The sequence below is a fragment of the Nipponia nippon genome, unplaced genomic scaffold (assembly GCF_047370975.1).
Source record: "Nipponia nippon isolate SJK-2023a ecotype South Korea unplaced genomic scaffold, ASM4737097v1 scaffold_2, whole genome shotgun sequence".
NCBI lineage: Eukaryota > Metazoa > Chordata > Aves > Pelecaniformes > Threskiornithidae > Nipponia > Nipponia nippon.
In genome coordinates, this window is record NW_028262336.1 from 123,285,503 (window position 1) to 123,301,216 (window position 15,714).

General features: G+C 48.4%; 1 protein-coding gene across 3 annotated transcripts in view; it reads right to left on the bottom strand.

Annotated features, from left to right (window-relative positions):
• The window catches only part of RAB30 (RAB30, member RAS oncogene family), a 54,135-nt gene that overhangs the window by 10,462 nt on the left and 27,959 nt on the right, over positions 1-15,714 (bottom strand). For 2 of the 3 annotated variants that reach the window (XM_087757453.1, XM_087757454.1), the window contains exons 2-4: positions 7,597-7,697; positions 6,048-6,131; positions 343-526 (exon numbers count right to left, since the gene is read on the bottom strand). In XM_087757453.1, coding sequence (XP_087613579.1) covers positions 343-526; positions 6,048-6,131; positions 7,597-7,689 — 361 coding nt within the window. In that variant the 5' untranslated portion in view covers positions 7,690-7,697. Of the gene's footprint in view, positions 1-342; positions 527-6,047; positions 6,132-7,596; positions 7,698-9,537; positions 9,555-15,714 lie in introns of those variants that run through there. The other variant, XM_087757455.1, reaches the window with a different exon arrangement.

Sequence of the window (15,714 nt, forward strand, 5' to 3'; positions counted from 1 at the left end):
GGAAGTATCCACCTCTGCATGCTCTAGCCTTAGAGCTGAGACAGGACCACACTTCAAGATAGGCTGTGGTGTCCTGAACACCACTATCAGCATCTTGGGGTTATTTGCAGAAGGAATGGTCCAAGCACTGGGTTTAAGGCACCGGCTGTACCCTGTGCGCACTTACAGTTACAACTGGTTGGCGACAACATCTGCTGCACCAGTTCAAGCATCCTGCACCACCAGTTCACACAAATACCACGTTTTCCTCCTGCTAACACCTCCATCTGCCACCAACCCCCTGACACGCACAGCTCGCCCCCTCATCGCACCACCACCCCACTAGTGACGATCATCGCTTACCCACTAGCACGGTTATGACCTTATTGCTGGCATACTGCTCGATTTCTCGCAGCCACTCGGGGAGACACCGGAAGGATTCTTCACAGGTGATGTCGTAGGTCAGAATTAACGCGTTAGCACTACGATAGTAACTCTGCGTGATGGACCGGAATCGCTCTTGTCCTGCTGTGTCCCAGATCTGCAGCTTTTGGCATAATAAGGAAGGGTGGTAAAATGGAGAAAAAAAAAAAACAAAACAACTTTTTTTATTTGATAGCAGCACTATTTTGACCTAAAAAAACCCGTCAGGGTAAAACCAATGCTGGGAAAGCACTTAGCTCTTCTCCCCTTTGGCTTCCCCTCCCCCAGCATTTTTTGTTTCCATTCCTGCACTTGTGGATTGAAATGCAAGGCACAAAGTCAGCTGGCACCATAACCAAAGGCCCCTGGAAGCCGCAGGTCTGCGGGCTTTCATGCAACTTCTAGCATCTCCCTCTGCTGTGGGCAGAGCCGCTGGCCTGGAGTTACAACGCAGGCGCTGGAGGGAGAAAGTCACTTCTCCTGCCCCTGAAGTCCAACCAACAGCACCATCCATCCCAAGAAGAAATAAGAAAGCCTCTCCTCTAGCTCTCAAAGCTAGTTATAGTTATCCCGAGATGATGCACTGATGGGTGGAAAACACAGGCTTGAACAAGGAGCTCAGCTGAAGGCTGATCCAAGGACTCTAACAGGCTTCCTCTCTACAACTTCAGCCATCTCACCCAGTTGCTCACTGCCTGCCTTCCCAACACGTAGACTTGGTTGACATGTCCTTAACTATATCAAAGAGGTCATGAGTGTTTCCCAAAACCTCTGGGTCCAGGAAGACAACATACAGTTCCCAATACAAACTAAACTAATACTGGTTTTATAATTTGACCATCTGATAGTTTTTGGTGGGTCACCAAAACCTCAGTTCTTCAAAAAAGAAACAGACATCCAAAATTAAAACATTTCAACATAAAAGAGTACTTCTCTGCTTCAGCTTTTATTTTTTTAAAGCACCCCTCCCTGGAATTAAATATGCAAAAGGGTGATTTCCAGCCAAAATCCTGTGTACTTTGGGAAGAAAAAGGTAAAGTATTTGAGATTTTTTTTTCCACATATTCAGCAGCCCGCAACAGAGAAAACCTTATTCTTGCCCAGTTCCAAAGTCAAACTACGCCAGCTACTCATCATAAATGCGTTAGTTTGAAATGAGAGCTCCCAGTAGCAGCTTTCATGATTTTGGAAAAGTACATTTTTTGCAGAGAAAGTAATTTATGGCTGGCTCACAGCTCCTGGGCACCTTTGTGCTTAATCTCTTGTCATAGTTGTATTTACACGGGTGAACCTGGCACCTGCAGTTAAGTGACACACAAAACCATAAGTGAAATTACTTGCACATGAAATTCAGATAACAAACAAGTCCCTGTTAAAACAAACCAGACTCCAAACTCTGGCAGATGGAAAAAAGACAGATAATTTTGTTGTTGCTCGGCTGTTTCCCAGGAAAAACATTTACTGATTGGTCTGCTGGTTAACTCCGGCTTATATATGTTTCGCATTTATTGAGAAGATCTCCAAGCTGATAAAAACTTGATGTGAGTATGTTCTTCCACTGCTTTAATATAAGGGACATTGAAAGCAAAAGGGATTGCCCTGGGGGAGAGGGTTTCTTACTGGCTGCAGCCGTGAGTCTACCTGTGAGCTGGGTGCAGAAGGCAGGGAAGAGCCCCCGACCTCACGGCCACTGATAAACTCTTCCTTCACACAAAATGCACATCCAGCACTTCACCCCACTGATTACTTCTGCCAAATAAAATATTCCACAGCAACCATTTTACTTGGTATCATTTTTTCAGAGGAACCAGGTGCTTGACTCAGCCTGCTGAAAACCTAGATGTTTATTTTCTTGGAGCCAGCTGATGCTTCCCGCTCTCCCAACATTTGCAAATACATTTAACTTTACGCATATGAACATTTCTACCAAGTACAATAAGATCACAGGTCCATATAGCATTGCCCTCTGCAGCACTGAGGACGCTTAGCTTTCACCAGCATGATAACTGCTATCTACTTGGCTTGAATTTATGTAGCCTCTTAGCGCAGGTGTTGTATGCATTTTTGGTTTTATTAGAAAAGGCCAGGCAGATCAAAAGCCCCCTCAGCTGCACAGCGCTGTCTCAGCTCATCTGTCAGCGAGCTTTAGTAGCCACTCATATCTGATATGGCTTGCACACAGCTTTCATGCTAGCAAGTCCCTCTCCACTGACTTTCAAATGCAATTTTGAAAGCTGGAAGGTATTTTTCCCCAGAAATCTAGAATTTATTTTCAAGTCTGAAAACCTTTTCAGTAAACAGCTCTGGTCTCTCATCCGGGATCCCAGCAGACATGCAGGAGATGCTGCCCGGCACAGAAGCGGAGTCACGGCTCGGGCAGTGTGAAATGAGCTAGCAGACACAGAAGCACCTTGTTTGACTGAGATGTCATTTTCATTGCTCTGAGTCATTCCCGCTTTTCCCGCTCATTAAATGTTTATTCTCACTAGCATTGCTTACTCGAAAAGTTTTGGCTACAAGATCACTGCTGAGAGAAATCCATTTGCCTTTCAGGCTCCAGAAGGCTCATTCAAATTCCCAAATGTATCGTGCTAAGCTTCCTCCCAAGCTTGGTCATTGCGGCTGAGTTCTGGCGAGTCCAATTTACTCCACTGGTGGGGTTGGGAGAGTGACTTTGATTTAACAACTCATTATTTTCTATGTGAAATATAGCTGGTATACCAGCTACCACTTGCTAAGGCTCTGTGAAACACAAGCCAGCCCCAAGGTGATTAAGAGAGTTGCTTGGGTGGACACTGGTACATTCATCAGACGTTTGCAGGGCAGCAGGGGCTTACCACAATGACAAGTTTGCATTTATCTGGTAGAGTTTCCTCGAACCATCCTTGCCCCTGAGAGAGTCCAGTTGGCATGACTGCTCCCAACTTTCTCTTAAGGAGTTTGCATAGAATCATAGAATCGTTAAGGTTGGAAAAGACCCTTAAGATCATCGAGTCCAACCGTTAACCCAGCACTGCCAAGTCCACCCCTAAACCATGCCCCTAAGCACCACATCTACCCATCTTTTAAATACCTCCAGGGACGGGGACTCAACCACTTCCTTGGGCAGTCTGTGCCAGTGCCTGACTGCCCTTTCACTGAAAAAGTTTTTCCTAATATCCAACCTAAACCTCCCCTGGCGCAGCTTGAGGCCATTCCCTCTCGTCCTATCGCTTGCTACTTGGGAGAAGAGACCGACCTCCGCCTGGCTCCAGCCTCCCCTCAGCCTCCTCTTCTCCAGGCTAAACAACCCCAGCTCCCTCAGCCGCTCCCCATAAGACTCGTGCTCCAGACCCTTCACCAGCTTCGTTGCCCTTCTCTGGACACACTCCAGCACCTCGATGTCCTTCTTGGAGTGAGGGGCCCAACACTGAACACAGTACTCGAGGTGCGGCCTCACCAGTGCCCAGTACAGGGGCACTATCACCTCCCTGGTCCTGCTGGCCTCACTATTCCTGATACAAGCCAGGATACCATTGGCCCTCTTGGCCACCTGAGTACACTGCTGGCTCATGTTCAGCCGGCTGTCAACCACCACCCCCAGGTCCTTTTCCTCCAGGCAGCTCTCCAGCCACTCCTCCCCCAGCCTGTAGCGTTGCATGGCGTTGTTGTAACCCAAGTGCAGGACCCGGCACTGAGCCTTGTTGAATCTCATACAGCTGGTCCCGGCCCAACGATCCAGCCTGTCCAGGTCCCTCTGTAGGGCCTTCCTACCCCCCAGCAGATCAACACTTCCACCCAACTTGGTGTCATCCTCAGTCCAAGCTAGTCTTAAAACACGATTATGTCATGGGTGCAACAAGTCAAGTTCAGACAAATCCTTAGGGTGAGTTCACCTGCCCAGAAACCAGACCTCAGATATAAGTGATATTCTTAAAACTCCATCTGTACTTGACAGGGAGCCAGATGCTTAGAAAGGAGAGGTGTCTGAAGTGGATGGGATTCATCTTCCCTGAGATTGCTTTTCTCTCTCCATTGACCAGGACAATCTTAAGACAGCTGGTTTAAGCCAGGTATAAGGGAAAAAATGAATTCCACCTTCAGTGCAGTACTTAAGCCATTTACCAGCTTATATCCTCTGAGTGGCTCCCCTGGAGCTGGTTTTGGCAGAAAGAAGCATCTCTGCTGTCCAAGGAGCCTGGACAAGCAGCACCCATGTCCTGGCCGACCCCACTACACCAGCTGCCTGCTAATGAGCATTGCAACCACTGAACTAAGCACTGACACCACAGGGGCTACACATGATCCTCGCTGCTTTCCTGCCCGCTGCCCTGTCGCACTTGCACAGCGATGTGCTGAACATTAACTTGGTCTCTTTATCAGGGGAAGATATTTACACCTCTTGTCCTTCACCTGCTTAGGCTGGAAGGTCTTCTGGTCAAGGATCACCACTTGCCATAGGTTTGCACAGCTCCTCACGCAGCGGGGTGGCAGCCTGCTGACATGATCACGGCTTTTAAAATCTGTCCTAAACTTAGGAATGCACCACCTGATCTTCTTCTCAAAAAACCTCTTTACTGAAATACAGGTGAAAAAACTCAGGGTTGAAAATCTGCACGAGTCCACTGTTTCCATCCTAGCACAAGCTTAAAAATGGGTCTCAATGTCACATCCAGCTGCTGTCACACTACTGCCGCTCTCCCATTTGCTCACTACTAGATTTGATGAAGGCAGCAAGGGGGAAAACCCCGTTTTTCAGTTTGATGTGTCTGGATTTAATGCAGGCAGAGTAATTCCAGGAGCAGCTCAGGGACCCTAGACACCTTGACATTAGAGGCTTAGATAACAATACTCCTCTCTCACCACTTCAGTGCCACCACAGCTCTAGTGAGATCTCTACAAATGAACAAAGCGGCGCCAGCCAACATCTCTGGGCACTGGAACCCAACCATGAATCCCATTAAAGCGTGAGATTGGTCCCTGGTGCGTTTTGACCCAGGCAAAGTAGCTCTCTGCCAAGTGATGATCAGGCTCAGTTTGGGAGTTTGCACAGCACCAGGACAGTTTCCCAACAGTAGTTTGGTTGCAACCACCCTATTTTCTTGGTCAAAGAGTTAATAATGTGGGACATTGCCCTTCTCACTTCAACCCACGGACCAAAGTGTCAGTACTGTGACCACCTCAACTTCTCCCAAATCCACAACTCTGCAGAAGTGGAAGACGAGCCTTCGCCGTGCGGAACCACACAAGTCCAGAAGCCTGCTCTCCTCCACCAGCCATCTCAGGAGCTCGCAGGAGATGACCTTCACTGAGCACATCCCAGTGGGAATTTCTGGTTTACCAGAAATGCCTTAAGTGGAAGGTTGCACTGAAGTGCTTCTTTGTGCCTCCTCAACCCCAGCCAGACACGATCTTGGCGTCTCCTAAGCAAGGACAGGGTTTTGCAAGATCTTCCCTTTCCATTTGCTCCTTTAGAGTAGGTTCACTCCTCACATCAGGTTATGATCCTGATGGTAATTGTGGAGAGGGGTGCAAAGATCGTTAGACCCAGCACTGCCCGAGCCAGGCCAGCCAGCCCTGCGTGTCCCCACATGCCTTCCAGCAGTGAGACACCTCAGCTACAGTACCGCCACATGAGTTTACGCTGAAAACCATCAGGCTCCTACCTTTACTTTTTCACCATTTATCTCCACAGTTTTAATCATAAAGTCAACCCCAATCGTGGCTCCTTGACCTGGTGGGAAAAGCCCCTGGAAAAAAAAAAAAAAACAAAACAAGAGGTGCATCAAGTAAATTTCTGTAGCTCTCTCTGGGTGCCAATCCTCACCCTTTTCCATCCCTAAAACTATTTCTCCTTTGTCTCCTTCTCCAGACACTTGTTTCCATCACATTTAGAGAAGAAAATGTGACATTTCCCCAGCATAAAGGTTAGCATAATTCAACCCTACAGTGTTTTCACTGCCTACACATCTCTAGTCGTGTAGCAAGTCATTGGCTTGAAAGGTGGGAAAACAGGAGAAAAGGAGGATGCATACAGGGAAAAGCCCTTCTGCTTCTGTGCAGTTGGAAGAGGCAGGGGAAGGGTAGACAGAGACCCTCTGTCCCGCTTCCCAACGCCTTGAAAGAGGTGGGAGCACCCACATGGGATGAGGTGCCTTTGCTCCTGCAACCTCACACCCTCCCTCTCCCCTCCACCATGTCACAGCATGGAAAGGCATTTCTGGCAGCTCCCAGCACCCGGGTCGCATCCCTACACAGCGTTTCGGGAGAGAAGCACAGAGCCAGTTGCTACCAGTGCCACAGCAATGGCAAGGGCCGGCATAATGCTGGTGGTATTTGATTGCAGCACCATCGGAAAGGAGCAACAGCAAACCAAAACCAAAATAAACAGAGCTTTTTGATTTCTGGTGTCTAGGTCTACAAAGTCATGTTGATTTTGGGGACCATCCATCCCCTGTAGCAGCTGCGCTGCCAAAGCACAAGCAGCAGAAGCGGCCACAGATTTTGTGGTTAACCCTTTGGGGTTGACTAGCTTTATTGCCACGGGCTGTCACATGTGGTTGGAGAGTGTTTAACATCACCACGGCTTTAAAACTAAAATTAACAGTGAGGGGGAAAATTGCTGACAATTCCTAGTGGAGAGTACAACAAAAAACCCAAAAGTTATGTTTTATAGCGCATCATGTAAAACCTTCTTTTGCCCCGGATCACAGAAGTCTGGTCCTTTCCCTGTTGTTCTGCCACAAAAGAGGTCTGGTGTTTAACAGGAGACACTGGACTGACAGCCCAGGACCCAGATTACTTAATTATCTACTAAAGACAAGTAACAGGGAGAGCTTTATGCAGTGGCAGGAGGGATGGGGAGGAGAAGGCAAACGGGAGCACACCAGGAGATGTGCTGGTCCTTATAACCAGTCTAGAGCACCTCAAATCAGGAGGAGTTTTCCCAGTGGCTTTCAGAGAGGACTTTCCATCTTCAGAGAGGGATGAGCTCTCTCCAACGCAAGATCCCCAACAGGGCTAAGTACAGCACTAGATACAGATGTGCTGCTTGTGCCAGTATGTCACTATAGGTGACGCATGCACCAAGAGCATGGAAAACAAATCACTTCTGAGCTGCAATGCCAGCGAAGCCCTTGGTGCACAGCCATGAGCTCCACGTCCCAGTGCTGTCCCCACCCCGACATCCCATGTCCAAGAGGTGGCCAACCCTACCTGCGTGAAGCGACGGACTAAGCAGGTCTTCCCCACACCGGCATTGCCGATTAAAACAATTTTGAAGAGGAAATCATAATCTTCCATACTCATTTACGCAGCTGCAAGAGAAGAGAGAGAGAGCACAACACAATGTGAAACAAGGCCGTGGGGAAATGCCCTTTTATTCCTGCTGAACTTTATTCCTCCAAATATTCAGAACAAAGGTCTCTTGGCACGTACACGGCTCCCCAGATAAGGGAGAAGAGCCCTTCCCGCTTGGAGCCAGGGCATCCACGTAGTCCAACGTCACCTGCTGTGAAACCTCAGCCACATTCTGGCTTTCACACCATCTCACCTGGCTGCCTATGAATTAGAGATGCTGGTTTTCACCTTTTGGAGCAAGGCTCCACAAACCTGAGTTATCATTTCTTAAAGTTTCCCCAAATGTTTGTTTTGCTTTCAACTATGTCAGCTCCATTGGGCTTTGCCACCTTGTCCAAGGGGAACACGTAATTTATTTCTTTTAGGGCAATACGCAGAAACCCCCCAGGAGCTCCTCCAGGCGGGTGCTGGGTGCGCACAGAGGAGGGCTGCGGGGCACATGGGGACAGGACAGGGAAATTAAAATAATTTAAAAATAAAAGCAGCAGCATTTGCCTTAAGGACAGAATGAGCTCATTTGCTAAAATTGTAGTGGGGAGTCATAGAATCATTTAGGTTGGAAAAGACCTTTAAGGTCATCAAGTCCAACCGTTAACCCAGCACTGCCAAGTCCACCACTAAACCATGTCCCTAAGCACCACATCTACCCGTCTTTTAAATACCTCCAGGGACGGGGACTCAACCACTTCCCTGGGCAGGGGATGCACCACCACAAGGGTTTTTACAGAGCTGACAAAGGGAGCAAATGCAGCACAGGTGAAACAAGCTCCTCACGCTCAGCCCAAAGGCAGAGTGCCCTTTCCCACTGCCTCCAAAGATCCTTCTTTGGGAGGGTTCACTGCCCCACACCAGAAGGCCCCAGCTACAGACCCCAGTCCCACCATACAGTTGTGATAAGCTTATAGTCAAACAGTCAGAGAGTACAAGATGAAACTGAGCCAGTCTGGGTCTGCCTGGCAGGGCACGTTGAAACGGCTCTCCAAGCACCACCAAGACCTGAAGGCAAAAGGGGTGGAAGACTGACTCAGCTGCTTCACGTCTATGTGACCCTTGACCCTTCCAGCAGCCTAAAAAAAAGGGGTAACCACACCAAGTAGTGACTAATGATCTGCATCACATCAGCAGACAGTTAGCAGGGACGCAGCTGAGTCACTAGACAGACATGTCACTTTGCCTGGGCGAGTGACACAGCACAGCACTTGCCCTGCTGCTGCTTTTCTGAGCTGGAGCTCCGGGCCCCTGCAAAGTGCCAGCAAACAGCAGCAGCTGGAGCTGCCCTGAGGATGCTCTAACCTCGCCTTGCTCCGACACACAAGACCTTGCAGCTCCCTCTTATCTCTTAATACAATGAAAGAGTGGGACCTTAAAGAGCAGCCTCAAAAAAATGCCCTTTTTTATATTCTGGAGTTATTTTGTGTAATTGTTTCATATCTCCACGCCTGGCTTTCCCAGAGTGGGACTGGATAACAACAACAGTATTAAGAACATGTTGACAGTGCTCTTACAACGAAGGCTAAATGTTAATATATGGTTTCAAGCTTTCACACTACCCAGCATGAAGAAAAACATGATCATCCACTAAAAGCTATTTCAAGACTAACGAGACTTACTCAGCACTGGATAATTATTGCTGGGATGCTTCAAATCCTGGAGGGCACTGCTCCCCCCGGAGGGATTTCAATTCTATTTCTTGCACCCTAAACAATCCAACATTCAAATTTATCTTCTCAGGAAGCTTAAAAATAAACTTCCTCTGCAGATCTTTGAGCTCAGAAACACTAAATGGCTCAGACATACCCTACAGTCACGTCTGATCCCCTTCATTAGGCTCCAAGACTAATCATATGTGATAACGACCCCAAACGGGAACTGGAAAATGAGCCAAGGCTATAAAACAAAAAACACAATGATGAGATTAAACGCCAGGACCGAAGAGACAAAAAGTGGGGGCACGGGAGGGGAGAAAGCAATGGACTGAGCAGCAAGGAAGAGAGAGAAGTCGTTTGGGAGGTGGAATGAGCAGGTGAGGTTGACCATCACTGCCCTGTTATTCCCCTGTGCACCAAAACTGGTGTTTCTCCCTCCGATGTGCACACACGCTAGCCTACCACAGCGTCAGCGCTGAACATAGAAACATTGCATCAGTCACCGTTACGAAATCTTCTCCTTCTGCAAGCCGAGCCTTTCAGCCAAGTGACCTTTGCTGCTGACTCAGGCTCGCACAACCCTCCCTCTCCCCAGGGAAGATGTGTCTCAACCTCTGCCCCGCGTGCCAGGGTCAGGGAATGTGCATCTCGGCAATACCTCACACTTTGAATTATATGCCTTTAAAAAAAAAAGGGGGGGGGGGGGAGAGAAAGAAAATGCAGAGTGCAACACTGTTTGCTTGGTTTTGGGGTTCGGTGTTTGTTTGTTTTTTTCCTTTCTGTTTTCCTGTGTTTGCAGGTGCAGGGCTCTGCCTTGCATGACTGCAGGGGTTGAAGGCATTAGGGCCGCAGCTGCCTGTCCCACCCTTTGGCAGAGACAAGACCCTGCAGCAAGGGCAGGGGACGGGATGCCTGTCCATGCCTCAGCCACCCCTCACCGCATTTGTTTAAATCACAAATAGGGCTGGCTACAGCACAGAGACATGCCCTCTCATGAGATGAAACAGGAGCAGCCCCTGGGGCTGGCAGCAGGGCAGAAAGTTGGGTTTCACAGCCGTTTTTCCCAGAGGTGGTCTATACAACTCGCACCCCATCCAGCCCTCACAGCTCATCACCCCCCTGGGCTGTTCCCACCAGCCTTGCAGGGGATCATTTTTGCGGGGTTTTATTTCATTTAGGTAGCTGCTCAGCTCCACTCCACCATGCAGCCCCACGCATGGTCACTGCAGGCAGGAACGAGGAGCCAAGAGGGGTGAATCAAAGCGTGGCAACCACCCAGAGAGGTGGTCCATCTGCAGGAACACAGCTGAAGGACAGCAGGACACATTTCAGGCTTAGCTGGTTTTCTTTACTTCGGCAAGACAGTGTAGTAAATGCTCTTGGTATTTTTCAATGATTAATTCCAATTCAACCAAGAGATTGGTGAGATCCACCCCAAACAAAAGCACAAGGACCAAGGGCTTTCACCTCTCCTTCCCCTATGCAAGCTCATACAAGCAAGCGCCAGCTCCCGTGGAGACACCTGACAAAAGAGGTGCAGAAGTCATGGGCTGCCTTCTCCATACAACAAGCACCGCTGCAAAGGCAGACACGCACCAGTCCTTCCCGCTTCTCCTGGTATCTTTGTTACTAGAAACTCTCCCATAGGGTGGTCAGTAGGACTCGGTCCTCTGTTTCACCCTGCCATGGGCTCTTCACTGCCTGTAGATGTCGAACAGCAGCACAGATGATGGAGGAGAAAGACACACTCCCTCCTGCTTCTCTTCACCACAAGCCATGAGGCAAGGCATTTATCCGCAATAAATACATGCTTTGCAGAATAAGATATCCAGTTATATTTTAATTTATTCCCCTATATGACGTCCTCTCCCTGCTCCATTCACCTCTCTGCTGTCCCTGATCCACTATGGTCTACTTGACAGTGTTTATCATCACCTGAACCAATCATTTTATCTTCTTTTTGCAGTGTTTTTTTACCCATTAGTTTGGATGGGCACAGAGGGTTCCTCCTCATCTCTGATCTGCTCTGACTGTGCCATACTCAGCCTCTTTGGGTACCAACTAAGTGGCAGAAACATGAGGCAAAGGTTCAAATACTATCTGGGAGACACGAATGACTTGGGAGTGATCAAGTTCTTCAGGCGAATGAAACCACAATTCTGCCTGTCGCTCATCAGCTTTTACACTAGGACCAGCCTTTGCACAAAACAAACAGCAAATATGAGTGAGGTTTTTCACTGATAAAGAAACCTCTGGCACTTCTCTCTCGACTCCTTTTGCTGAAGGAAGACTTTCCACCTGTAAGCATGATGAGAACAGGCTCTATGATGATGATTTTGCCCCAGCTGTTTTGGCTCACAGCGCCAAAAGTAGAGTGGGAGACTTCAAAAGAGCAAGCCTTTCTCAGTTGACCACAAGGTGTGCCTAGCTCTGCCTGTCTTTTACCATCCCTGAAGATCACAAGATAATGCACGCTCAGGAAACACGATGGACAGCCTTCATCTGAAATCAAAAACCTTTCATGTCTAAAAGAATGTTTTGACGCCTTCATTTTAGAAGAACAAAACAGAAATAACCTATTGTTTCTAAACCTCCATGGTATCTCAGTCCTCTTCTGAGTTAGAGGCACAGGAGTCATGGAGTAGAAGTTCACATCTCCACAGGGCCAGGTGACAATCAGAGCAGCAAGTGTGTGACACATCATGGCATCATCTTCTCTCCTCACCAGTCTCACTCGTGGGTTTTCATTTCCTGTAGCCTGAAGAAGCATCAGAAGGCTTTGTGGGCATGTCCTCCTTACAACTCATGGTTAGGGGACCACTGTCCCCAAATCAGAACAGGTCAAATCAGAGAAGGCTTAGTGAAGCCAGGTGATGCAGACCCATGCATGGCTACACAATTATAGAATCATAGAATCATTTAGGTTGGAAAGGACCTTTAAGATCACTGAGTCCAACTGTTAACCTAACGCTACAAAGTCCACCACTAAACCATGTCCCTAAGTAACACATCTACATGTATTTGAAAGACCTCCAGGGATGGAGACTCCACTGAGCAGCCTGTTCCAATGCTTGATAACCCTTTTGTTGAAGAAACTTTTCCTAATATCCAATCTAAACCTCCCCTGGTACAACTTGAGGCCATTTCCTTTCATCCTATTGCTTTTACTTGGGAGAAGAGACCGACCCCCACCTCGCTACAACCTCCTTTCAGGCAGTTGTAGAGAGCAATAAGGTCTCCCCTCAGCCTCCTCTTCTCCAGACTAAACAACCTCAGCTCCCTCAGCCGCTCCTCATAAGACTTGTGCTCCAGACCCTTCACCAGCTTCGTTGCCCTTCTCTGGACACGCTCCAGCACCTCGATGTCCTTCTTGTAGCGAGGGGCCCAACACTGAACACAGTACTCGAGGTGTGGCCTCACCAGTGCCCAGTACAGGGGCACTATCACCTCCCTGGTCCTGCTGGCCACACTATTCCTGATACAAGCCAGGATGCCATTGGCCTTCTTGGCCACCTGAGTACACTGCTGGCTCATGTTCAGGCGGCTGTCAACCAACACCCCCAGGTCCTTTTCCTCCAGGCAGCTCTCCAGCCACTCCTCCCCCAGCCTGTAGCGTTGCATGGGGTTGTTGTGACCCAAGGGCAGGACCCAGCACTGAGCCTTGTTGAATCTCATACAGTTGGTCCCAGCCCATCGATCCAGCCTGTCCAGGTCCCTCTGCAGGGCCTTCCTACCCCCCAGCAGATCAACACTTCTGCCTGACCTGGTGTCATCTGCAAACTTACTGAGGGTGCACTCGATCCCCTCATCCAGATCATTTATAAAGATGTTAAATAGAACTGGCCCCAGTACTGAGCCCTGGGGAACACCACTTGTGACTGGCCACCAACTGGATTGAACTCCATTCACCACAACTCTTTGGGCCTCGCCAGCCAGCCAGTTTTTCTACTCAGCAAAGAGCTGGGTAAAAAAAAAAAACAAACAAAAAACAAAACCAAAACCAAAACAAAACCCCACAACAACAAAAACCAAACTATCCACAGCTGCAAAGGCTTCTCCACATTTAGGGATAAAGACTGAAACTATATTAAGCCAGAAACACTGATAATTTGCACCTCAGCTCTACCCCACCTCAAATCCTCATTTACAAGCAACTGCTTCAGTTAGGCACAGAGAAGGATCTGCAGCCTCTTCCACCTGCTCGATCTAACCAGTAGGTCAGGGTGGGTTTTGATGTAGTTATACAATTCTTAATGAACAAGTAGTTTCTGCTCTTCATCATCCAACAGCTATAAACAAAAATAAATTTACCTAAACATCTCAAGTTCAAACAGCAGCAGTTATGTATACAGATATTACATTGATCACACATGCCATATGAGCCAGGAAATTCAAAGCTAAGGCTAATATTTCAAGCATAAAATTATTCCTTGCAGGCCAGAAAATTGCAGGGAACTCAGGTCTGGACATGCTGCTGCATTACGTAACTCAGGATAAAATATTTTCATTTCCAAAGCACCTGCCAACCCAAGCGGGCTCCTGCACTCGGCAAGCACGAGCCCAGCTCATGCCCCTCTGCAACCCAGCAGCCTGGATTTCCTCCTACTCCCTTGCCGACCTTCCTCACTCCGCCTCTTCACAAGGTTTAATTTCACTTACATCCACATCACATCCACACAGGAAACATTGAGAGACTTCATCCCCACAAAAGCCTGGATCGCCCACGCCACAGCCCTGCTCTGTGCTGGTGGTGGTAGCAAAGCCACAAGGGATCTACACTCTCAGCTAGGTGGGACGTTAAAACTCTAGGGATGTCTTTCCCAAACCCAAGGAAGAAAGATTTATTGCAGGCATGTGGGAGTGGCAGAGCCCAGCATTTCCCATTTCCACCCATCACACTTGCCCTTCCAGGCAAGCAATATCCAGTTGCCTGCACACTGGCAATCCTAAACACACCTTTTCATCAAGGATGGTCCCTCATAGGAAGGGAGAAGGTCCCGAGTGCAGAAACACCATGCAATCACCAGTGTGATTTCCCAGGCAGAAACACGTACGCATCACCTACAGACTATTAGTGCACACACCTCCGTGATGCATTAGACTTGCGGTGTGCTCACACCACCACTGATAAATTCAGGCTCAGTAAGTCCATCCAGTGCTTCCAGGAGGCATCAAGCAACTACGCACGCAGTGCAGGGAGGCATGGGGCTCCCCTGTGCATCCCCATCAGCATTTAAATGACTAGCAGCTGGTCAGCCAAAGTCTAGACACGTTAAAAAAAATTGCATCCAAACTTTCCAGCTAGAAAAAGCAGTGTATTATGAAAACCTCAGCCCTACACAAAAGTTTTATTTGGAGAGATTCCTGCTCCTCAACCCTTTGCTCAGGGTATTTCTCCTATAGAAACCAAGCGAGCTGAGTAGGTGCAAGTTCTCGTATACCACAGGTATGTTTTTATCTCAGAGATATTTCTATAAAATACAGAAAAGCTGAAGTTGAGAGGTTTTGCATCAATGACTGTACAGAGCACACAGCCTTTCCCCTTCCCTCTTTGCCACCAGGGAAAATTTGCAGCTCACCAGACTATTTTGATCAGGTCATGGCTCACAGGTTACTTGGCTGCCAGTAGCTTGTGCAAGTGCCAGGGAGGAACCCACTGATCAGTGATTACAGGCACTTCACCATAAAACTGGCAGGTAAATCCAGCACCAACATCATCCCAAGGAAGAGATCAGAGCAGGAGCTCTGCTTTACTGGGCAGAAGGAGCTCCATGGAGCAGGATGCTCGGTGGTGATGCCCACGCTCAACATGAGAGGGCCCAGCCTTGCCACAGCCCATGACTGGACACCAGCTCTCCTCACTCCTAGAGATAACTGACTGCAGACTGCCCTCTTCATCTGCCTGCTTTGCTTAATGGTGGAGGTTATAGATCTCACATTTAGGAGCAATCTTGGGATTTTCACATGCTCTTGGCATCCCCTGATGGCGAAAAGGCCTTGCATCCATGCTGTCCACCGCTGGGTAGTCTTCTGGGTGGCTTTGCTAGTACTGGTGTCAAGAGCAGCATTAACACACATCATTAACCATTTTTTGTTGGATGGTGGAAGGCTGGGTGGTGTTTGGGTTGGACACATCGTTGAGGTTCTCAGTGCCACCAACGCCTCTTCAGGAAAGACCAGTCACAGCTTCTGCGGTCCAGTGTCCTCATTTAACTTTCCCACCTCCTGGAGGGAGGGGAGACTCAGTGACATTTGTAACACACCTCGGTGTTGGGAACAGCCATGGAAGTACAAAATATCACATGCAGACAGCAAGTTGTATTCCATC